The sequence below is a fragment of the Pristiophorus japonicus genome, chromosome 6 (assembly GCF_044704955.1).
Source record: "Pristiophorus japonicus isolate sPriJap1 chromosome 6, sPriJap1.hap1, whole genome shotgun sequence".
Classification (NCBI taxonomy): Eukaryota; Metazoa; Chordata; class Chondrichthyes; family Pristiophoridae; genus Pristiophorus; species Pristiophorus japonicus.
In genome coordinates this window covers 212,418,667-212,438,070 of record NC_091982.1, presented here as the reverse complement: position 1 = coordinate 212,438,070, position 19,404 = coordinate 212,418,667, and the positions used below count along the sequence as shown (strand labels likewise).

At 47.1% G+C, this 19,404-nt stretch overlaps 1 protein-coding gene across 5 annotated transcripts in view; it reads left to right on the top strand.

Moving 5' to 3' along the window:
• Window positions 1-19,404, top strand: part of mfsd1 (major facilitator superfamily domain containing 1) — a 69,824-nt gene that overhangs the window by 18,927 nt on the left and 31,493 nt on the right. For all 5 annotated transcript variants that reach the window (XR_011593664.1, XR_011593663.1, XM_070883580.1 and 2 more), the window contains exons 6-8: window positions 6,816-6,924; window positions 10,044-10,146; window positions 13,068-13,166. Coding sequence is in view for 3 of the 5 variants with exons in the window: in XM_070883580.1 (XP_070739681.1) it covers window positions 6,816-6,924; window positions 10,044-10,146; window positions 13,068-13,166 (311 nt within the window). In the remaining 2 variants the exon portion in view is untranslated. The remainder of the gene's footprint in view (window positions 1-6,815; window positions 6,925-10,043; window positions 10,147-13,067; window positions 13,167-19,404) is intronic.

Sequence of the window (19,404 nt, the reverse complement as noted above, 5' to 3'; positions counted from 1 at the left end):
AGAGGAACGGTACTGTGTTGGTGAGGACTGGGACGATTTCATTGAGAGGATCCAGCAGAGCTTTGTCACGAAGGACTGGCTGGGAGGGTCAGCAGCTGACAAGCGAAGGGCTCATCGACTGACCAGCTGTGGACCGAAGACGTACACGCTGATGATAGACTTGCTCGCACCCGAGAACATAAGAATTAGGAACAGGAGTAGACCATCTAGCCCCTCGAGCCTGCTCCGTCATTCAATAAGATCATGGCTGATCTGGCCGTGGACTCGGCTCCACTTACCCGCCCTCTCCCCGTAACCCTTAATTCCCTTATTGGTTAAAAATCTATCTATCTGTGACTTGAATACATTCAATGAGCTAGCCTCAACTGCTTCCTTGGGCAGAGAATTCTACAGATTCACAACCCTCTGGGAGAAGAAATTCCTTCTCAACTTGGTTTTAAATTGGCTCCCCTGTATTTTGAGGCTGTGCCCCCTAGTTCTAGTCTCCCCTACCAGTGGAAATAACCTCTCTGTCTCTATCTTGTCTATCCCTTTCATGATTTTAAATGTTTCTATAAGATCACCCCTCATCCTTCTGAACTCCAAGGAGTAAAGACCCAGTCTACTCAATCGATCATCGTAAGGTAACCCCCTCATCTCCGGAATCAGCCTAGTGAATCGTCTCTGTACCCCCTCCAAAGCCAGTATATCCTTCCTTAAGTAAGGTGACCAAAACTGCACGCAGTATTCCAGGTGCGGCCTTACCAATACCCTATACAGTTGCAGCAGGACCTCCCTGCTTTTGTACTCCATCCCTCTCGCAATGAAGGCCAACATTCCATTCGCCTTCCTGATTACCTGCTGCACTTGCAAACTAACTTTTTGGGATTCATGCACAAGGACCCCCAGGTCCCTCTGCACCGCAGCATGTTGTAATTTCTCCCCATTCAAATAATATTCCCTTTTACTGCTTTTTTTTTTTCCTAAGGTGGATGACCTCACACTTTCTGACATTGTATCCCATCTGCCAAACCTTCGCCCATTCGCTTAACCTATCCAAATCTCTTTGCAGCCTCTCTGTGTCCTCTACACAACCCGCTTTCCCACTAATCTTAGTGTCATCTGCAAATTTTGTGACACTACACTCTGTCCCCTCTTCCAGGTCACCTATGTATATTGTAAACATACAATATACATAGATGACCTGGAAGAGGGGAGAAGCCGGCGGACAAGACCTTCGAGGAGCTCAGCAAACTGATCGGTGAGCACCACAAACCGGCGAGCAGTATACACATGGCCCAACACCGATTCTATACACACCGACGTCGGGAAGGGCAGAGCATACCGGACTTTGTTGCGGATCTTCGGCGCTTGGCCAGCCTCTACATTTACTGACGCCTGCAGGGGGGAGATGTTATGGGATTTCTTCATTGAGGGCATTGGTCATGCTGGGATTTTTAGGAAGTTAATTGAGACCAAGGACTTGACCTTGGAAGCAGCGGCGTTGATGGCTCAAACCTTCATGGCGGGGGAGGAGGAAATCACGATCATATACGCGCGCAACTCTGCTCCCAATGTGGCAATGGAGTAGGGAGTTAACATGGTAAACGCGACTCAGAACCCCGCAGGCAGGCAAGGGCAATTCGACACCAACCAGGCAGTAACAGATTCTAGGGTGGGTCCTCAACGGAGACAATGGCAAGTTGAACGGACATTTACACCATCACAAGGGACAATACGTCCCGGGATAGGGCCATTGACACCCACAAACCGAGTGCTCAAGAGTAATCAAAGAGACAATCAGAGAGGAATGCCTGGTAACAGCTCTTTTGTTCACAACAATCTCAGCTCATGCTGGAGGTGTGGGGGCAGACATACTGTGAAAACCTGCAGGTTTCAACAATTTATCTGCAGAAACTGTAATTTCAGTGGACGTTTAGCCAGAATGTGCAGGAAGCCCGCAGCGAGGCTGGTTTACGAAGCGGATGAACTACGAGGGGTCTGCAAGGCAGGGTTATGCTTGGGACACAGCAATGGATGCTGAAGTTCAGTGTGTTCAGGTAGCAAACATCCACAGCTCATACACAAAGACGCCACCTATGATGATATGATGTTAAACGGCACAAGAGCCAGCCAGTCACTTATGAGTGTCCAACAATTCGAGAAACTATGGCCACTCAGCTAGCAGACCCAGACTAGAACATATTGACACGCAATTACGGACGTACACCAAAGAGATCATCCCAGTGCTAGGCAGTGCAATGTTGGTGGTCACACACAATGGATCAGAGAACCGGCTGCCACTCTGGATTGTCCCGGGAAATGGTCCCGCGCTTTTGGGGAGGAGCTGGCTCGCCGAGATGAACTGGAAATGGGGGGATGTGCACGCAGTTTCATCTGTGAAGCGAAGTTCATGCTCACAGGTCCTACAGAAATTTGACTCACTATTTCAACCGGGTATTGGTACTTTCAAAGATACCAAAGTAGTGATATGTATCACCCCGGACGCCAGACCAGTGCACCATAAAGCCAGAGCTGTGCCATATGTGATGCGGGAGAAAATTGAGTGTGAATTGGACAGGTTGCTAAGAGAGGGCATAATTTCGCCCATTGAATTCAGTGACTGGGCAAGCCCCATCGTCCCTGTCCTAAAAACGGATGGCTCGGTCAGGATCTGTGGCGACTACAAGGCCAAGTGTCACTACAAGACCAATACCCGCTTCTGAGAGCGGGGGATTTTTTTGCCACGCTGGCAGGCGGCAAACTGTTCACCAAGTTGGACCTCACTTCAGCCTACATGACCCAAGAACTGACAGAATCCAAGCTATCACCACGCACAAGGGGCTGTTTGTTTACAACAGGTGTCCGTTTGGCATTCGTTCAGCAGCTGCTATCTTTCAAAGGAACATGGAAATCCTGCTCAAATCCATCCCCGGAACAATCGTATTTCAAGACGACATCCTTATCACGGGTCGAGACACTGAGGAACACCTCCACAATCTGGAGGAGGTGCTACGCCGACTGGAGCGGGTAGGCCTGCGACTAAAGAAGTCCAAGTGAGTGTTTTTAGCCCCAGAGGTCGGGTTTTTGGGCAGGAGGGTTGCCGCAGACTGGATCCGGCCCACCGAATCCAAAACTGAGGCGATCCGTCGCGCGCCCAGGCCCGGCAACACATCGGAGTTGCGTTCAATTCTGGGACTATTGAACTGTTTCGGGAACTTTCTGCTGAACTTAAGCACATTGTTGGAGCCGCTACACGTGCTCCTGCGTAAGGGTTGCGATTGGTTTTGGGGCGACTGTCGGGGATGGGCTTTCAATCGAGCGCGGAACCTGCTTTGTTCTGATAAGCTGTTGACCCTGTACAACCCTTGTAAGAAATTGATTTTGACATGCAATGCATCATCCTATGGGGTTGGGTGCGTGTTGCAGCAGAGTAATGATGAGGGCCAACGCCAACCTGTGGCTTATACTTCCAGGTCGCTTTCCCAAGCAGAAAGGGGATATGGGATGGTTGAAAAGGAAGCACTCGCATGTGTCTATGGGGTGAAAAAGATGCACCAGTATCTTTTTGGCAGAAGGTTCGAGTTAGAAACGGACCACAAGCTGTTAACATCCCTGTTGTCTGACAGCAAAACTGTCAATGCTAATGAGTTAGCTCGCATACAGCGATGGGCTCTCACGCTGGCTGCGTATGACTACACCATACAGCACCGGCCAGGCACTGGAAATTGCGCTGATGAGCTCAGCAGGCTTCCACTGGCCACCACTGAGGGGGCAGCGGAGCAAAGTGCTGAGATGGTCATGGCTGTCGATACTTTTGACAGCGCAGGCTCCCCCATCACAGTCTGCCAGATCAAAATCTGGACCAACAGAGATCCCCTCCTATCCCTGATTAAGAAATGTGTCCTGACTGGGGATTGGGCACCTACATATGGAGCATGCCCTGAAGAGATCAGACCGTTCCACAGATGGATGGATGAACTCTCCATCCAAGCCGACTGCCCACTATGGGGCAGCCGGGTAGTCATGTCCCAGAAGGGAAGGGAAGCATTCATCAGGGAACTCCACAGCGAGCACCCAGGCATTGTGCTAATGAAGGCCATTGCCCGGTCACATGTATAGTGGTCGGGAATTGATGCAGACCTGGAACACTGTTCGCAGGTGCATGATGTGTGCCCAGCTGGGCAATGCCCCCAGGGAGGCCCCACTCAGCCCCTGGCCCACCAAGCCATGGTCACATATTCACATAGACTACGTGGGCCCATTCATGGGAAAAATATTCCTCATTGTTGTTGATGCGTACGCGAAATGGATCGAGTGCATTATATTGAATTCGTGTACGACATCCACCACAGTGGAGAGTCAGTGTGCGGTCTTTGCGATCCACGGCTTGCCGGACATCCTAGTTAGCGACAACGGCCCATGCTTCACTAGCTATGAATTCCGGGAGTTCATGTCGGGTAATGGCATCAAGCCTGTCAGGACAGCACCGTTCAAGCCGGCTTCCAATGGCCAGTCATAAAACAAGGCATGCTCCGGATTCAAGGACCCTCCCTTCAATGCCGCCGATCGCGCCTCCTGGCCTATGAGTCCCGCCAGCGGAACTACTCATGAAACGTACATTTAAAATTCGGCTGTCCCTCATTTATCCAGTCCTGTCAGACATTGCTGAGGGCAAGCGCCAGTCCCAAAATGAGTGCCACGACCGTAACTCAAAGGGGAGATGTATAGAAATCGACGACCCTGAATTTGTTCTTAATCATGCTTTGGGGCCCAAGTGGCTCGAGAGTACTGTAATTGGTAAAGGGGAATAGGGTCATAGTGGTCAGACTTAACAATGGGCAGATATGCCGCAAGCATCTGGACCAAGTTTAAAAAAAAAAAATGGCTCAGCATGGACACTGAGGAACCTGAGGAAAATCATGAGATGCTGCCCACACCACTCCCAGTGAACGAGTAACAAGAACCTTCAGCAACATGCACAGTCCCTGCGGCCAGCCGGGACGAGCCAGAATCACCACAGGTGACAATGATGCATGCCAAGGCTCAACAACCAGAGCCCCAACTGCGGCGCTCCACGAGAGAGCGTCGACCGCCTGAAAGACTCCGTCTTTGACCCAAAGACGTTGGGGGGGAGATGATGTCATGAATGTAATCGTGATGTAACTGTAACCTTTATGTAACAACACTGTACACTGTATACAGCTGAGAAATGCACACCTTGACCACAGGGGGTGAACTTGTGGGAGACACTCCTCACCTCACCTGGTCATCCAGGTATTTAAAGGGAGGTACCACGCAGGGTCATCACTCCTTGGTCCTGTGAATAAAGGTACAGATCACAGTGACCTTGTCTCCAGTATGTGCCTCGTGTTGATTTACAGTAGAGTGTAAGGACTTAACAAAGGGTAAACCAGGACGACTAGAGACCTGGTCTGCTGCACGGACCGAGTGTACGCACACATCGCAGTGTTGGCAGGCCCGTGCTGCCTCTGAGCCCTCGGCTCCTCTGGGCCCCGCACCCTCATTTACCGCTCCTCCGCCACGCTCTCTCGCCACTGATCTCTCGCTGCTCCTCCGCCACAAGCATTCACTGCACTTCTGCCACAATCTCTCACTGCACCTCCGCACCAAACATTCGCTGCACCTCCGCCACAATCTCTCGCCACTCTTCTCTTGTCACATCTCAGCCACGATCTCTCACCGCTCCTCCGCCCCAACCTTCTCTCCCTTTCGCTGTGCCTGGGCTCCGTCTATGTTCCTGCCCATGCTCCAAATGGCGAACTGGGCCTTGGCGACGTCACCCACCTCAAAGTTGTTCCATACTTGGGGCTCGCGCTGGAAGTTGTAGTGGTACATTCAAGTCATTAATATGCATCAAGAAAAACAGTGATCCTAGTACCCACCCCAGGGGAACACCACTGTGTACCTTCCTCCAGTCCAAAAAACAACCGTTCATCACTACTCTCCGTTTCCTGTCACTAAGCCAATTTCGTATCCATGCTGCCACTGTCCCTTTTATTCCATGGGCTTCAACTTTACTGGCAAGTCTATTATGTGGTACTTTGTCGAACACCTTTTGGAAATCCATGTACACCAAGTCAACTGCATTGTCCTCATCAACCCTCTCTGTTACCTCATCAAAAAACTCTGATCAAGTTGGTTAAACACGATTTGCCTTTAACAAATCCATGCTGGCTTTCCTTAATTAATCCACACTTGTCCAAGTGACTGTTAATTTTGTCCCTGATTATTGTTTCTAAAAGCTTCCCCACTATCGAGATTAAACTGACTGGTCTGTAGTTGCTGAGTTTATCTTTACACTCATTTTTGAACAAGGGTGCAATATTTGGAATTCTCCAGTCCTTGGGCACCACCCCCGTTTCTAAGGAAGATTGGAAGATTATGGCCAGTACCTCTGCGATTTCTTCCTTCACTTTCCTCAGTGTCCTAGGATGCATTCCATCTGGTCCTGGTGACTTATCTGCATTAAATACAGCCAGCCTTTCTAGTACCTCGTCTTTATCAATTCTTATCCCATCCAGTATCTCCTCTACCTCCTCCTTTACTATGTCTATGGCAACATCATTTTCCTTGGTGAAGACAGATGCAAAGTACTCATTTAGTACCTCAGCCATACCCTCTGCCTCCATGCTTAAGTCTCCTTTTTGGTCCCTAATCTGCCCCACCCCTCTTACTACCAGTTTACTATTTATATACCAATGGAAGACTTTTGGATTACCTTTTGCTTAATTTGATGCTGGGGGTAATTGTGAATAAAATGGAGCTGTAAAGTAATTGCAATTTAATCTCCAGTTTCTTTTTTACTTTTACAGAATTGGTGGGGAGTCGCTGGCTGTCGCACAAAACACATATGCTGTCAGCTGGTTCAAGGGCCGAGAGCTAAACCTGGTGTTTGGGTTACAACTGAGCATGGCGAGACTGGTACGAGTAGCAGATTTTAGGTCCTGAGATGTAACCAAAATATCTTTTAAAAATTTGTCATTAGATTCATCTCATTAAAATATCTGGAAGTAAACATTTTTATATGTCGTCCTCTAATATAGAAAAGCATTAGAGCTAATCTTTGTCATTTCTAGAGCTGGACTGCAGCAAAATATTACGCTCTGCTGGTTTGCATGCATGTGAAGTACTAAGGAGCAATCTAATGTGTACATCTTTGAACAATTCTATCATTATTAAGGCAGCAGATTTAATGGAGGGAGGACTAGATGAGGACTCAAAAAAAATGTAATTGTATCCTACACTGTTTTATAAAAACAGCGTTTTCTTATACTGTGCATTACCACCTGCAGTAGTTTAGTTTTTTTTTTGTTCGTTGCAATTCTGTTGCCAACATTCTTAACTCAAATTATTTTGGGAGGTACAGAAATGGAATACACTGAAGATGTGTTCCAACTATTCTCAAGAAGTAGGGCATCTATTCACACCTGTGATCCCTCACGTGACACATTCTAGATGCCACAAGACAATTATGGATGAAAAACACCATTTAGTCTATCTTGGTTTATCCATCCAAAATGATCCTCAAGTTCCTCCCCCCCCCCCCCCCCCCAAAAAAAAAAACTTAATCTAATCAGTTCTTCAAAGATTCCAAGGTTTTCACCTCTACTTTATTCTGTTTGGTAGTTCATTCCATTATTCATTCTGTGTGAAGAAGCTCATAACATCTGTTCCAAATTTGCCTTTTACTAGCTTGAACCTGTGGCACCTTGCCCTACTCTCACAGCTTAAAGTAATTTTTAATACTGTTTACAATCTTATCTACCTCAATAAGATCATATCTTGGATGACTCCTTTGAAGGCTGAAACGCCCGAAGATTCTCCAATCTTTCTTAACAACTTGAACATTTTTGACAGTAGGATAATTCTTGGGGGGTGAAATTGGGCCTTTTTATAGCCCCATTAATGCCTCTTGGGGGGGGGGGGGGGGGGGGGGGCGCAATGGCGTTTTTGACTAGGAGAGGGTGGCGCTATTGCCCCAGAGGTTTGGGAGGTGCTGACTCAGCAGTGCCGCACCCTGCGATTAGAGCCCTGAGCTAGTGCAGAATCGGCAATGACGTTACCGTCATGCGTGCTGACCCTTCACGCCCCACGCCGACCCCATTGCGCCCCACAGACCGCGAGGCTGGATCTCAATGCCAGCTTTGCGGGTCGGCCTGACGCTGACGGCCTTGCATCGAGTGGGCCGCCATCATGCAACTTGGCACTCCGGTTTGGGTGCCGGGCTGCTGGCCCAGTCGATTGCGCCCCCGGTGGCCCAATGGCAGCCACCAAAGGGCCTACAGAATACACAGCGGCCCTCCCCTTTAATGGAAGGGGCGAGGTGTTGTAGTGCATCAATTAGCCTGCTCCGTGCAGCGCTGGACTCCGTGCCGTTCCCCCGCCCTGGGAGCACCCCTCCAAGGAAGTGGAGTGCCGGAGACAGCACTCCGCTTCCTTTGAGGGGCATACGGCCTAATTCCGCGTCGGGTGCGGGACTTCCGGGCTGGGCGCAGGCAGTCCAGGCCCCGGAAGGTTACTACCTCCAATCGGGGCAAGGAGGCAATTTCTAGCCCTTGCTCTTTACACTGCTTCCAGGGCTTGAATGTCTTCATACTACTGTGACCAGAAAGGGACACATTGCTCAGGATGTGGTCTGACCCTTATACAGTTTGATCATGACTCCAGACTTTTCTGTTTTACTCTCTTGTGCAGTTGTCCTTTTTATTTTGTTTACTGCATTGGTTGAACATGTTGCGCATCAAATCTACTAAGACTTCTAGATCTTTTCAACTTCATTTTTTGTTATTTGAGTATCATTCATGGAGTAGGTGTGCTTCCTATTTTTCCTTTGTGTCCAGTACTTTTTATTTGATAGTCTGCATTAAATATCATCTATTGTTTTGCCCATATAAATATTTTCTGTAATTTCTGAGCTGCCTTCTCTGATTCTGCTGCTCTTTAATTTGGTATAATTTACAAATTTGACCAATACCAACTGTCAGAAGTATGTATTTTCCGATTTCCTTCCCCATGGGGAGGAAAATACAGTGAGCCAGTTTGGGCTCTCTTCGTGTGTCTCTAAACAGCAGGTTCGAACAGCATTTGTGGAACCCATGGAAAATATCTGCCGTCGGGAGATTTATTAAAGGAATAAGGGATGAACCACATCCCCAACTCGATCCACCTCTTCCCAGGAAATGTGTAGGAATAGTGACTACAAGGAGATCCTTATTCTATTTAGCGTAGTTGGATGGAGAGGTGGCCAGGAGTGTTCTACTGTTCTAATTTTCCCTGTCACGGAGTTGGTGCTTTTCCCCTGCAATGGAAGGAGAGAGAATTTTCCCCAGGCTGCGTTTGCATTCAACTTCATGATGGCTGGTCACATTGGAGGTCTATTGCTGCATGGCCCAAGGAAGAGGGGGAAAATAGGGCAGCTCTTAACTGCTTTCTCTCCTTCCCAAAAAAGGATTTAAAGTTTTTTCAACTTAAAAAAAAAATGTGATAAAGTGCACAAAAAGTTACAAACTTGACACTAATTCTAACCAAGCAAAATTCCTTTAAGTGTAACCAAATGGGGTTTCCAGTGAATTTCCCCAATCATGAAATAACCTTGGCTTTAGAGGGTAGAGAAAGAAACCATTTAGTATGTAATTTAGAGAGTTTTAGTTTAGGTCCAGTATTTTTCACTTTAATTTCGTTCTCTTTAATTAGTGAATTCAGTTAACTTTTGCTAGATGCAACACCTCGTATCACCTAAAATGTAATAAAAATTAATTCATAGAAGTGTAGTTTTTAAAGAGTACAATTGACTGGACATTTTTTTAGAAATGTCCAACCTCCCTTCATGCTGAAGGAGAAAATGCAGTGGAATCTATCTTTGGGGTGACAAATGAAGTTAATGTGGATATTGGGTCTTTTGAATATGTAAATTTTAGAATAGATTTTTTTTTAAACTTGCACACTTGAAAAATATAAAGGTACATGGTAACCTCTGTGCATATATCAGTCTTGCATTGGAGTAAGTCTGTAAAGTTTACACACTACTTGTTTTTTTACAGGGTAGTACTGTGAACATGAACATTATGGGATGGATCTATGCCAGAGCAGCAGAGATGGTGGGCTCTATGGGTTACAGCACGCTGGGTATCAGTCTCATGATAGGTTTGTATCTTTTGTTTTCATTTAGTGCTACCAATATGCTTGACTGGAATTCCTGTTGGCCACAGTTGATCTGGCTTTGATCCAGTGGTATTCCAATATTGATTAACAGGCACAGAAGTCTAAATCTGTTTCTTACCGGATATGGGAGGATCAACCAATGCTCACTTAGAGAGTTTAATCACTGTGAGTAAGCGCAGTGGTTTAGAAACAGAACACCGTCATTAGCTTGCACTCTTTAGGAATTGGTTTTCACTTTCACCCTAAACCTTCCATCAGAAAGATGACTTTCCTTTCTATTAATATAGTCTTTATTTGGTTATTCAGGTATTGTCGATCCAGTTTAGCTAACACAATTCTCTTCAGAATAAAGTAAATGAGTCAGGAATGAGAGAGAAACCAGGAGGCCCATTGAAGCTCATCCTTTTAGTATGCTAGCTCTCCCATCATGACCTATTATAAGAAATGTCAAGGATGACTTTTCTGTAGCACAGATAGGACATAGCTTATTAGTATATCACTTTTCTGACAGCAAATAGATGATTACATTGACTTACAAGATATTCATTTGGTTTTGTGTACCTATCCTTTTTAAAACTAGGAAGCGATGAGTTTTTTTTTCATCCTGTCTCCTTACATTTGCAATCTTAGTTGAATACTTTTGGAAATTCTAATGTTGCATGGTATTTAGATATTGGAATCCAGTAGCCATGATTTATTTTGAGCCAACTTTAACAAAATGGAAACTATATTTCCAAATTACAGTTGCATTTTACATTTAATCCTATGCTCACTGGACCATAAATAGAAACCTATTTGATAAATTGTACTATTTGCTTTGCTCTCGTGGGACTTAATCCTATTCTTTTCAACATCCTTCACAAACCAGTGAAATAGAGAAAGGCTTGGATTTATTTAGTTCATTAGCACCTCTACATTTTAAAATGTTTCACGTACAATGAATTAATTTGAAATGGAGGGTTATCATATTGCATACCATCACTTATTTCAGTCACTTGAGTCTATTGATGGCACTCTCAGCTCAGAGCCAAAAGATTGGGAGTTCATGCTCCATTCAGAATTTTAGTAAACCGTCTAGGTGGACACTCGAGTGGTGTATCACTGCGTCATTGCTGACGATACAAAGCTAGGTGGGACAGTAAACTGTGAGGATAATACAAAGTGTCTGCAAAGAGATATAGATAGACTGAGTGGGCAGTAAGGTGGCAGATGGAGTATAATGTAGGGAAATGTGAGGTTATTCACTTTAGTAGGAAGAATAGAAAAACAATTTTTTTTTTAAAATGGTGAGAAACTTTTAAATGTTGGTGTTGAGAGATTTGGATGTCCTTGTGCAAGAAACAAGAAAGCTAGCATGCAGGTACAGCAAGCAATAAAAGCAAATGGCATGTTCTTTATTGCAAGGGGGTTGGAGTATAAGTAAGGAAGTCTTGCTACAATTGTACAGGGACTTAGTGAGACCACACTTGGAGTACTGTGCACAGTTTGGTCTCCTTATCTAAGGAAGGATCATCATAGGCAGTCCCTCGGAGTCGATGATGACTTGTATCCACACTAGAAATGAGTTCTCGGGTGACTGATGAGTCCAATGCGGGAACGACAGTCTCTGTCACTGGTGGGGCAAACGGTGGTTGAAGGAACAGGTGGGTGGGGTGCCTGGGTTACCGTGCGCTCCTTCCGCTGTCGACGCTTGGCTTCAGCTTGCTCTTGGTGAAGAGACTCGGTGTTCAGCGCTTTCCTGGATGCTTTTCTTCCACTTTGGGCGTCTTGGGCCAGGGATTCCCAGGTGTCGGTGGAGATGTTACATTTTTTTCAAGGAGGCTTTGAAGGTGTCCTTGAAGTGTTTCCTCTGCCCACCTGGGGTTCGCTTGCCATGTCGGAGCTCTGAGTAGAGCACTTGTTTTGGGAGTCTCGTGTCAGGCATGCGGGTGATGTGGCCCAACCAGAGGAGCTGATCGAGCGTGGTCAGTGCTTCAATGCTGGGGATATTGGCCTGAGCGAGGACACAGACATTGGTGCGCCTATCCTGCCGATGTATATAGTTGCCCTGGATGCGGTGCAACGGAGATTCACTAGATTGATTCCTGGGATGAGAGGGCTGTCTTATGATGAGGGATTGTGAAGAACAGACCTCTACTGTCTGGAGTTTAGAAGAATGAAAGGTGATTTCATTAAAACATACAAGATTCTGAGAGGATTGACAGGGTAGATGCTGAGAGGTTGTTTTCCCTGGCTGGAGTGTCTAGAACTCGGGGGCACAGTCTCAGGATAAGGGGTTGGCCATTTACGACTGAGATGAGGAAGATTTTCTTCACTCAGAGGGTTGTGAATCTTTGGAATTCTCTGCCCCAGAGGGTTGTGATGCTGAGTCTCTGAATATATTCAAGGCTGATTTTTGGAGTCTAGAATCAAGGGATATGCAAATCGGTGGGAAAGTGGAGTTGAAGTCGATGATCAGCCATGATCTTATTGAATGGCAGAGCAGGCTCGAGGGGCCGTATGGCCTACTCCTGCTCCTATATGTTCTTTAGAGGTATTGACCTTTTAAATGAGTCATTAAACTGAGTCTCGATCTGCCTGTTGTCAGTTCAAGTGAATGCTAAAGATCCCATGACATTATTTGAAGAGCAGTACTTCCTCCCAGGGTACTGGCCTATATTTTCCCCTCAACAACCAAATGTCATGTAGGAAAGTGTACAAGCCATTTTGTGCACAGTAAAGTTCCACAAACAACAGTGAGAAATGACCAATTCATCTGTATTTGGTGGTTGAGGAATGAATCAACAGACTGAAGAGTCCAAGAAACCAGGATGATGATGAAGAAGTGTTTTGGAATTGTTCCTGTTGAATATTGGTGTATGATTAAGAAATTTTAACCTATATTTAAACTTTTCTCCCTATAGCTTCCTCAACATGTGTGTTCTCCTTGTTGTGTGCATTCGTTATTGGTTACTTAGACAAAAGAGCCAAGAGGATTTTAAAAAAAGATCAAGGAAAGACAGGTTAGTTCAAAATTATTATTCCCCCTTCCAGCTATTTTGAGAGAGGTAATAAGTTGAAGCATTTTTAAAATTCAGCTAAAAGTTATGATGGAGTAAAATAGAAAACATAGAAACATAGAAAATAGGTGCAGGAGTAGACCATTCGGCCCTTCTAGCCTGCACCACCATTCAATTGAGTTCATGGCTGAACATTCAACTTCAGTACCCCATTCCTGCTTTCTCGCCATACCCCTTGATCCCCCTAGTAGTAAGGACCTCATCTAACTCCTTTTTGAATATATTTAGTGAATTGGCCTCAACAACTTTCTGTGGTAGAGAATGCCACAGGTTCACCACTCTGGGTGAAGAAGTTCCTCCGCATCTCGGTCCTAAATGGCTTACCCCTTATCCTTAGACTGTGACCTCTGGTTCTGGACTTCCCCAACATTTGAGTACTTTGAAAGAAATGGATAAAATAAAAAAATCAGATGACCACTGAGAGTTGCAAAGTGTTGACTGTGTTTAAAAATGGCAGTTTTGCAATTGATTAACATTTTGGAAGTCAACAAAGGTTGCAGGGAGCACTAAACTTGAGAATGCCACCTGTATTGTTGACCAGAACACAGATCTCTGAGCACTTGCAATTGTAGACAACCTGGCTAAGCTATTTAAATATTGTGTAGTGAGTTCTTTGCAATTTAATATACCCAACTGTACTGGGTAATCTCTTTCTTTTTAATAAATTGTAGTAAAGTAGCATTCAGAAAATGTTTTGTGCTTTCACACAATACTTGGTGCTGTGTGAATAAAATGTCATTGTGCTGCAGAATGTGACTGCAGTCTTTTATTCTATGCTTGGGGATTCATATTATGTGGTGTCATATCAAAGAAAATTTAATCTGATCCACAAATCTACTTAACCTGTGTGTCAGCAGGAACTACTTACCAGGTTTTTCTTTTTTTTAAGTTTTTACAGACAGGAAAATGACCATTGCTTGGTTTGAACATTTAATTTTAACTATTTTATCTTCATGTAAATTGAAACATGACGTCGTTGACGTTGCATTTGGTATTGCTCTTGATCTCGTGCCCCGTCATTAGTGCTATGCAGTGGATTTTGCAGGATCCAAACTTTTAATACATTCTTCTGAGACATTGCCTTATTACACAATCTCTCATTTGTATTTCATTTTTTGTGTGAATAAAACTGCTTGATATTTTTATTGTGCATTGTCTTTGTTTCCTGCTGTACCTTTTTGTATAAAATCAAAATATGGGAACTTCTGATTATCTGCCATTTTCGAAACTTGGTGATTTTCAGTTGTAACCAATACTTTTCCTTAAAATCTTTATACCTTTAATGACCTAAAGCCCTTTCTGTTCTATTTTCTTCTCTTGCTCTTCTATGGGGTCATGGAGTTCGATCGTACATCTGGTGATTTGTTTCTGTTGTGTTTGCACTTTTAAGTGATGTACAAATACGGTTGTCTTTTTTTTTAGGTTTTTCATGAATATTGGGGAAGCTTTCTCCAATATTGTTAGCATTTCTTTCACATATTCCAGAAATCATATATTCCACAACTTGGATCATGTCTCTATAAACATGAGGAATATATGTCTTCAGATATTAAGTAAACACTTGTTTTCATGTTTTTTTTATCATATATATTCCTGGGATTTCATTACTTTTGAAAAGTGCTGAAAAATACACTGACATTTTAGTATTCAAAAACTGACATGTTGCCTCATTACTAAAGAGCTTTGGGCTTTTTAGAAATTACTGAATGAAACTCTTGTGATCACAAGGCAGATTCAGCCGCCTTGGGCCTCGTATTTTTGTAGCTGCTGGCCCAAATACATACACTTTTTCTCTCACTTATTTCCCGCAGGAGATTTGATGCTCCTTTTGTCTTTGGGCTGCTATGGTGGACGTCGGGGTAGCAGCCCCCTAGGGAGCTCCCCTGCTAAACAACTCCTCGACCCTCAACCTTTCCCGCCCCCCCCCCCCCCCCCCACACACACTGTCTAATCTTCCCCAAGCCCCAGCCCTACCCCAAATAGATCCCAATAGGGGGTCTTACTGATTTAAATCCCCACCCTAACCCCAGCCCCGCGAATCCCAAAAGTTCAGGCACACCGCACATCGGTGTCTCCTGGCTAGTCCTCCTGCAGCGACTTGGGCCTCCCTGCTGGACCTCCTACAGCAGCAGGGCGACTCGACGCGACCTGGACCTCCTGCGGCGGCTGGACCTGGCTATCGGGCCTCCACCTTCTTTTTCCCCCCCCCCCCCCAATCTAGACCTCCTTCCCCACTGGTGGCCTGGTCTCCTCTCCTCCTCCAGCATGTGGTGAGTCATCATCATAGGCAGTCCCTCGAATTGAGGATGACTTGCTTCCACATCAAAAAGTTCACAGGTGTTTCAATGATGGACCTAAAATTCCAGGTCGGAACTAAATCTTGAAGGGTGGAAGATGCCTGTGCGTGGATTATTTTAACGTGGTGACCGTTGCACACCAGCCACCACACGGGCTTCACAGAGCTAGGTCTTGGTCCAGCAGCAAGAATTAACTAAGTTGACTGGAGACCAGCTCTGCTGCACGGACTTAGTGCGCTCACCTATCGCAGTGTAGGCTGGCGCGTGCTGCCCCTGCACCCTCGCCTCTTCTGGGCTCCGATCACGTCCCTCTACAATCGCTCGCCGCTCCTTCGCCCCGACCTCGCCACTCCTGCTGTACCTGCCCTTGTACAATGGCTGTGACCCCCCCCATTCTGAACCCCAGTGCACCACTGGCCCCTCCCAATGCCTGCCCCCAACCAAGCCTTGGACCACCTACCATCAAGGATGCTACCCACCTCCGAGCCTGCGGCCAACACCTCGCTGTAGACAATTAGGCTCATCTAGCAGTGCCTGGTCTCCAGTCGTCCTGGACCCTCTTGGCACTGGACCAAGACCTCGCTCAGTTAAGCCCGTGTGGTAGCCAGTGTGCAACGATCACCCCATGTTAAAAGAAATCACGCATAGGCATCTTCCACTTCTCTAACATGAAGTTCAGGACCTGGAACGTCAGGGCCCTCATGGACAACCCCAACAGCGACACACCGGAATGCCGCACTGCCATAGTTGCCCGGGAACTTATCGCTTTGATATCGACATCGCAGCCCTAAGCGAGGCCAGCTCAAGGAACAAGGTGGAGGTTACACCACCTTCTGGAAAGGGAAACCAGAGGCAGAACGCCGCCTCCACGGAGTCTGCTTCGCCATCAAAAACGCACTGGTCGACCGCCTCAAAGACTCTACCTGCGGAGCTAATGAACGCCTCATGACGCTTCAACTCGCCCTATCCCAGAACCAGTGCGCCACAGACATCAGTGCTTACGCTGCAACACTCGATGCAACAGATGAGGCCAAAGAGGGTTTTTACTCCAACCTCAAAATCCCTGACCTGCGCCCCCGCGGACGACAAACTGATCCTCCTCGGTGACTTCAACGCCAGGGTTGGCAAGGACACGGACCTCTGGGGAGGTGTGATTGGCAGAGAGGGGGTAGGGAAAGCCAACTCCAGCGGTACCCTACTCCTGACAATGTCTAGAGCATGAACTTGTCAGTACCAACACCTTGTTCCGCCAGAGAGACACATCGTGGCAACACCCTCGCTCCAAACACTGGCACCTGCTCGACTATGTCATCGTTCGAGCCAGGGATCGCAAGGATGTGCGCATCACCCATGCCATAATAGGAGCTGATGACTGCTGGACGGACCACCACCTAATCCGATCCATCATTGACATCAACATAGCCCCAAAGCGAAGGGGGCAGCAGAAACAGTGTCGCAAAAAAGTCAATGCCGGGGCACTTAAGGACCCAGCTAAGAGAGCCCTTTCCAGTCAGCGCCTCACAGCTAACCTGGCATGCCTTGATGACCCCGAGATGCAGAATGTCCACAGTGCTTGGCCTGCCCTCCAGTCCTCCATAACCAGTGCCTGCAAAGAGACACTCGGTCACTCAACCAGGAAACACCAGGACTGGTTTGATGAGAATGATCAGGAGATTCAAGAACTAATAGATTGCAAGCGCGGGGCATGTCTGAGCCATAAACAGCAACCCAACTCTGGAGCAGTAAAGCAGCATTACAGATGGCTAAAGGCTAAAGTCCAACAAAAAACCCTGGACCTAAAGAACAGGTGGTGGATGGCAAAAGCACAGGAGATACAGCAGCTGGCCGAGAGCCATGATGTGCGAGGATTCTTCACCGGAGTCAAGGCCACATATGGACCAAACTCCCAAGGCCCTACCCCACTCCTGGCCAAGAACGGGGAAACGCTCATCAAGGACACTGAGGCAGTCGGGGCCTGCTGGAAGGAACACTTCGAAGATCTCCTTAATCGAGATGCTGCCTTTGCCCTCGAGTGTTCTCGACTCCATTCTGCAGCATACTACTCCCTACCACCTCGGAGACCCCAACACTGCATGAGGTAGAAAAGGCCATAAGACAGCTTTAAAAAAAACAAAGCTATGAGAGCGGATGGAATCCCTGCTGAGGCACTGAAGTATGGCGGAGAGGCACTAGTGGCGCGAATACACGACCTCATCTCTCTCATCTGGAGGGAGGAGAGCATGCCGGGAGATCTTAGAGATGCAGTGATCGTGACCATTTTTTTTTTTTAAAAAAAAGGGGACAAGTCCAACTGCAGCAACTACAGAGGAATCTCCCTGCTATCAACCACTGGGAAAGTCATCGCTAGAGTCCTCAACAGTCTTCTCCCCATGGCCGAGGAGCTCCTCCCGGAGTCACAGTGCGGATTTCATCTCCGGGGCACAATGGATATGATTTCTGCAGCGCAACAGCTGCAGGAAAAATGCAGGGAACAGCGCCAGCCCTTATACATGGTCGCCTTCGACCTTACAAAGGCCTTTGACACTGTCAACCGCGAGGGTCTATGGGGCGTCGTCATCCGTTTCGATACCCCCAAAAGTACGTCACCATTCTCCGCCTGCTCCACTACGACAAGGGTCTGTGATGGATCCTTGCCAACGGATCCATCACAGACCCAATTCACGTCGGAACCTGGGTCAAGCAGGGCTGCGTCATCGCCTTGACCCTCTTAATCTTCCTCACTGCCATGCTCCACCTCACAGTTGATTGGCTCCCCGCTGGAGTGGAACTAAACTACAGATCAGTGGGAAGCTGTTCAACCTTCGCCATCTCCAGGCCAGGCCCAAGACCACTGCAACCTCTTGTCGAGCTACAGTACGCGGACAACGCATGCATCTGTGCACACACGGAGGCTGAACTCCAGGACATAGTCGACGTATTTACCGAGGCGTATGAAAGCATAGGCCTTACGCTAAATATTAGTAAGACAAGGATCCCCTACCAGCCTGTCCTCGCCGCACAGCACTGCCCCCCCGGACATCAAGATCCACGGCATGGCCCTGGACAACGTGGACCACTTCCCCTATCTCGGGAGCCTCCTATCAACAAGAGCAGGCATTGACAATGAGATCCAACACCACCTCCAGTGCGCCAGTGCAGCCTTCGGCCGCCTGAGGAAAAGAGTGTTTGAAGACCAGGCCCTCAAAACTGTTACCAAGCTCATGGTCTATAGGGCCGTAGTAATACCTGCCCTCCTGTATGGCTCACAGACGTGGACCTTGTACAGTAGACACAAGTCGCTGGAGAAATACCACCAGTGATGTCTCCAAGATCCTGCAAATCCCCTGGGAGGACAGACGCACAAACATATTAGTGTCTTCGTCCAGGCTAACATCCCCAGCATTGAAGCGCTGGGCAGGCTACATAGTTCGCATGCCAGACACGAAACTCCCAAATCAAGCTCTGTACTCTGAACTCGTCCACGGCAAACGAGCCAAAGGCAGGCAGAGGAAACGTTACAAGGACACCCTGAAAGCCTCCCTGATAAAGTGTGACATCCCCATTGACACCTGGGAGTCCCTGGCCATAGATCGCCCTAAGTGGAGGAAGTGCGTTCGGGAGGGCGCTGAGCTCCTCGAGTATCGTCGTCGAGAGCATGCAGAAATCAAGCGCAGGCAGCGGAAGGAGCGTGCGGCAAACCAGGCTCCCTACCCACCCTTTCCCTCAACGACGATCTGTCCCACCTGTGACAGACTGTAGTTCTCTTATTGGACTGCACAGCTATCATGTATTTAACCATCTTGCAATGACATAGTCATGTAACTGTAACTCATGTACACTACCTGTACCCTAGAAATGCACACCCTGACCACAGGGGGTGAACT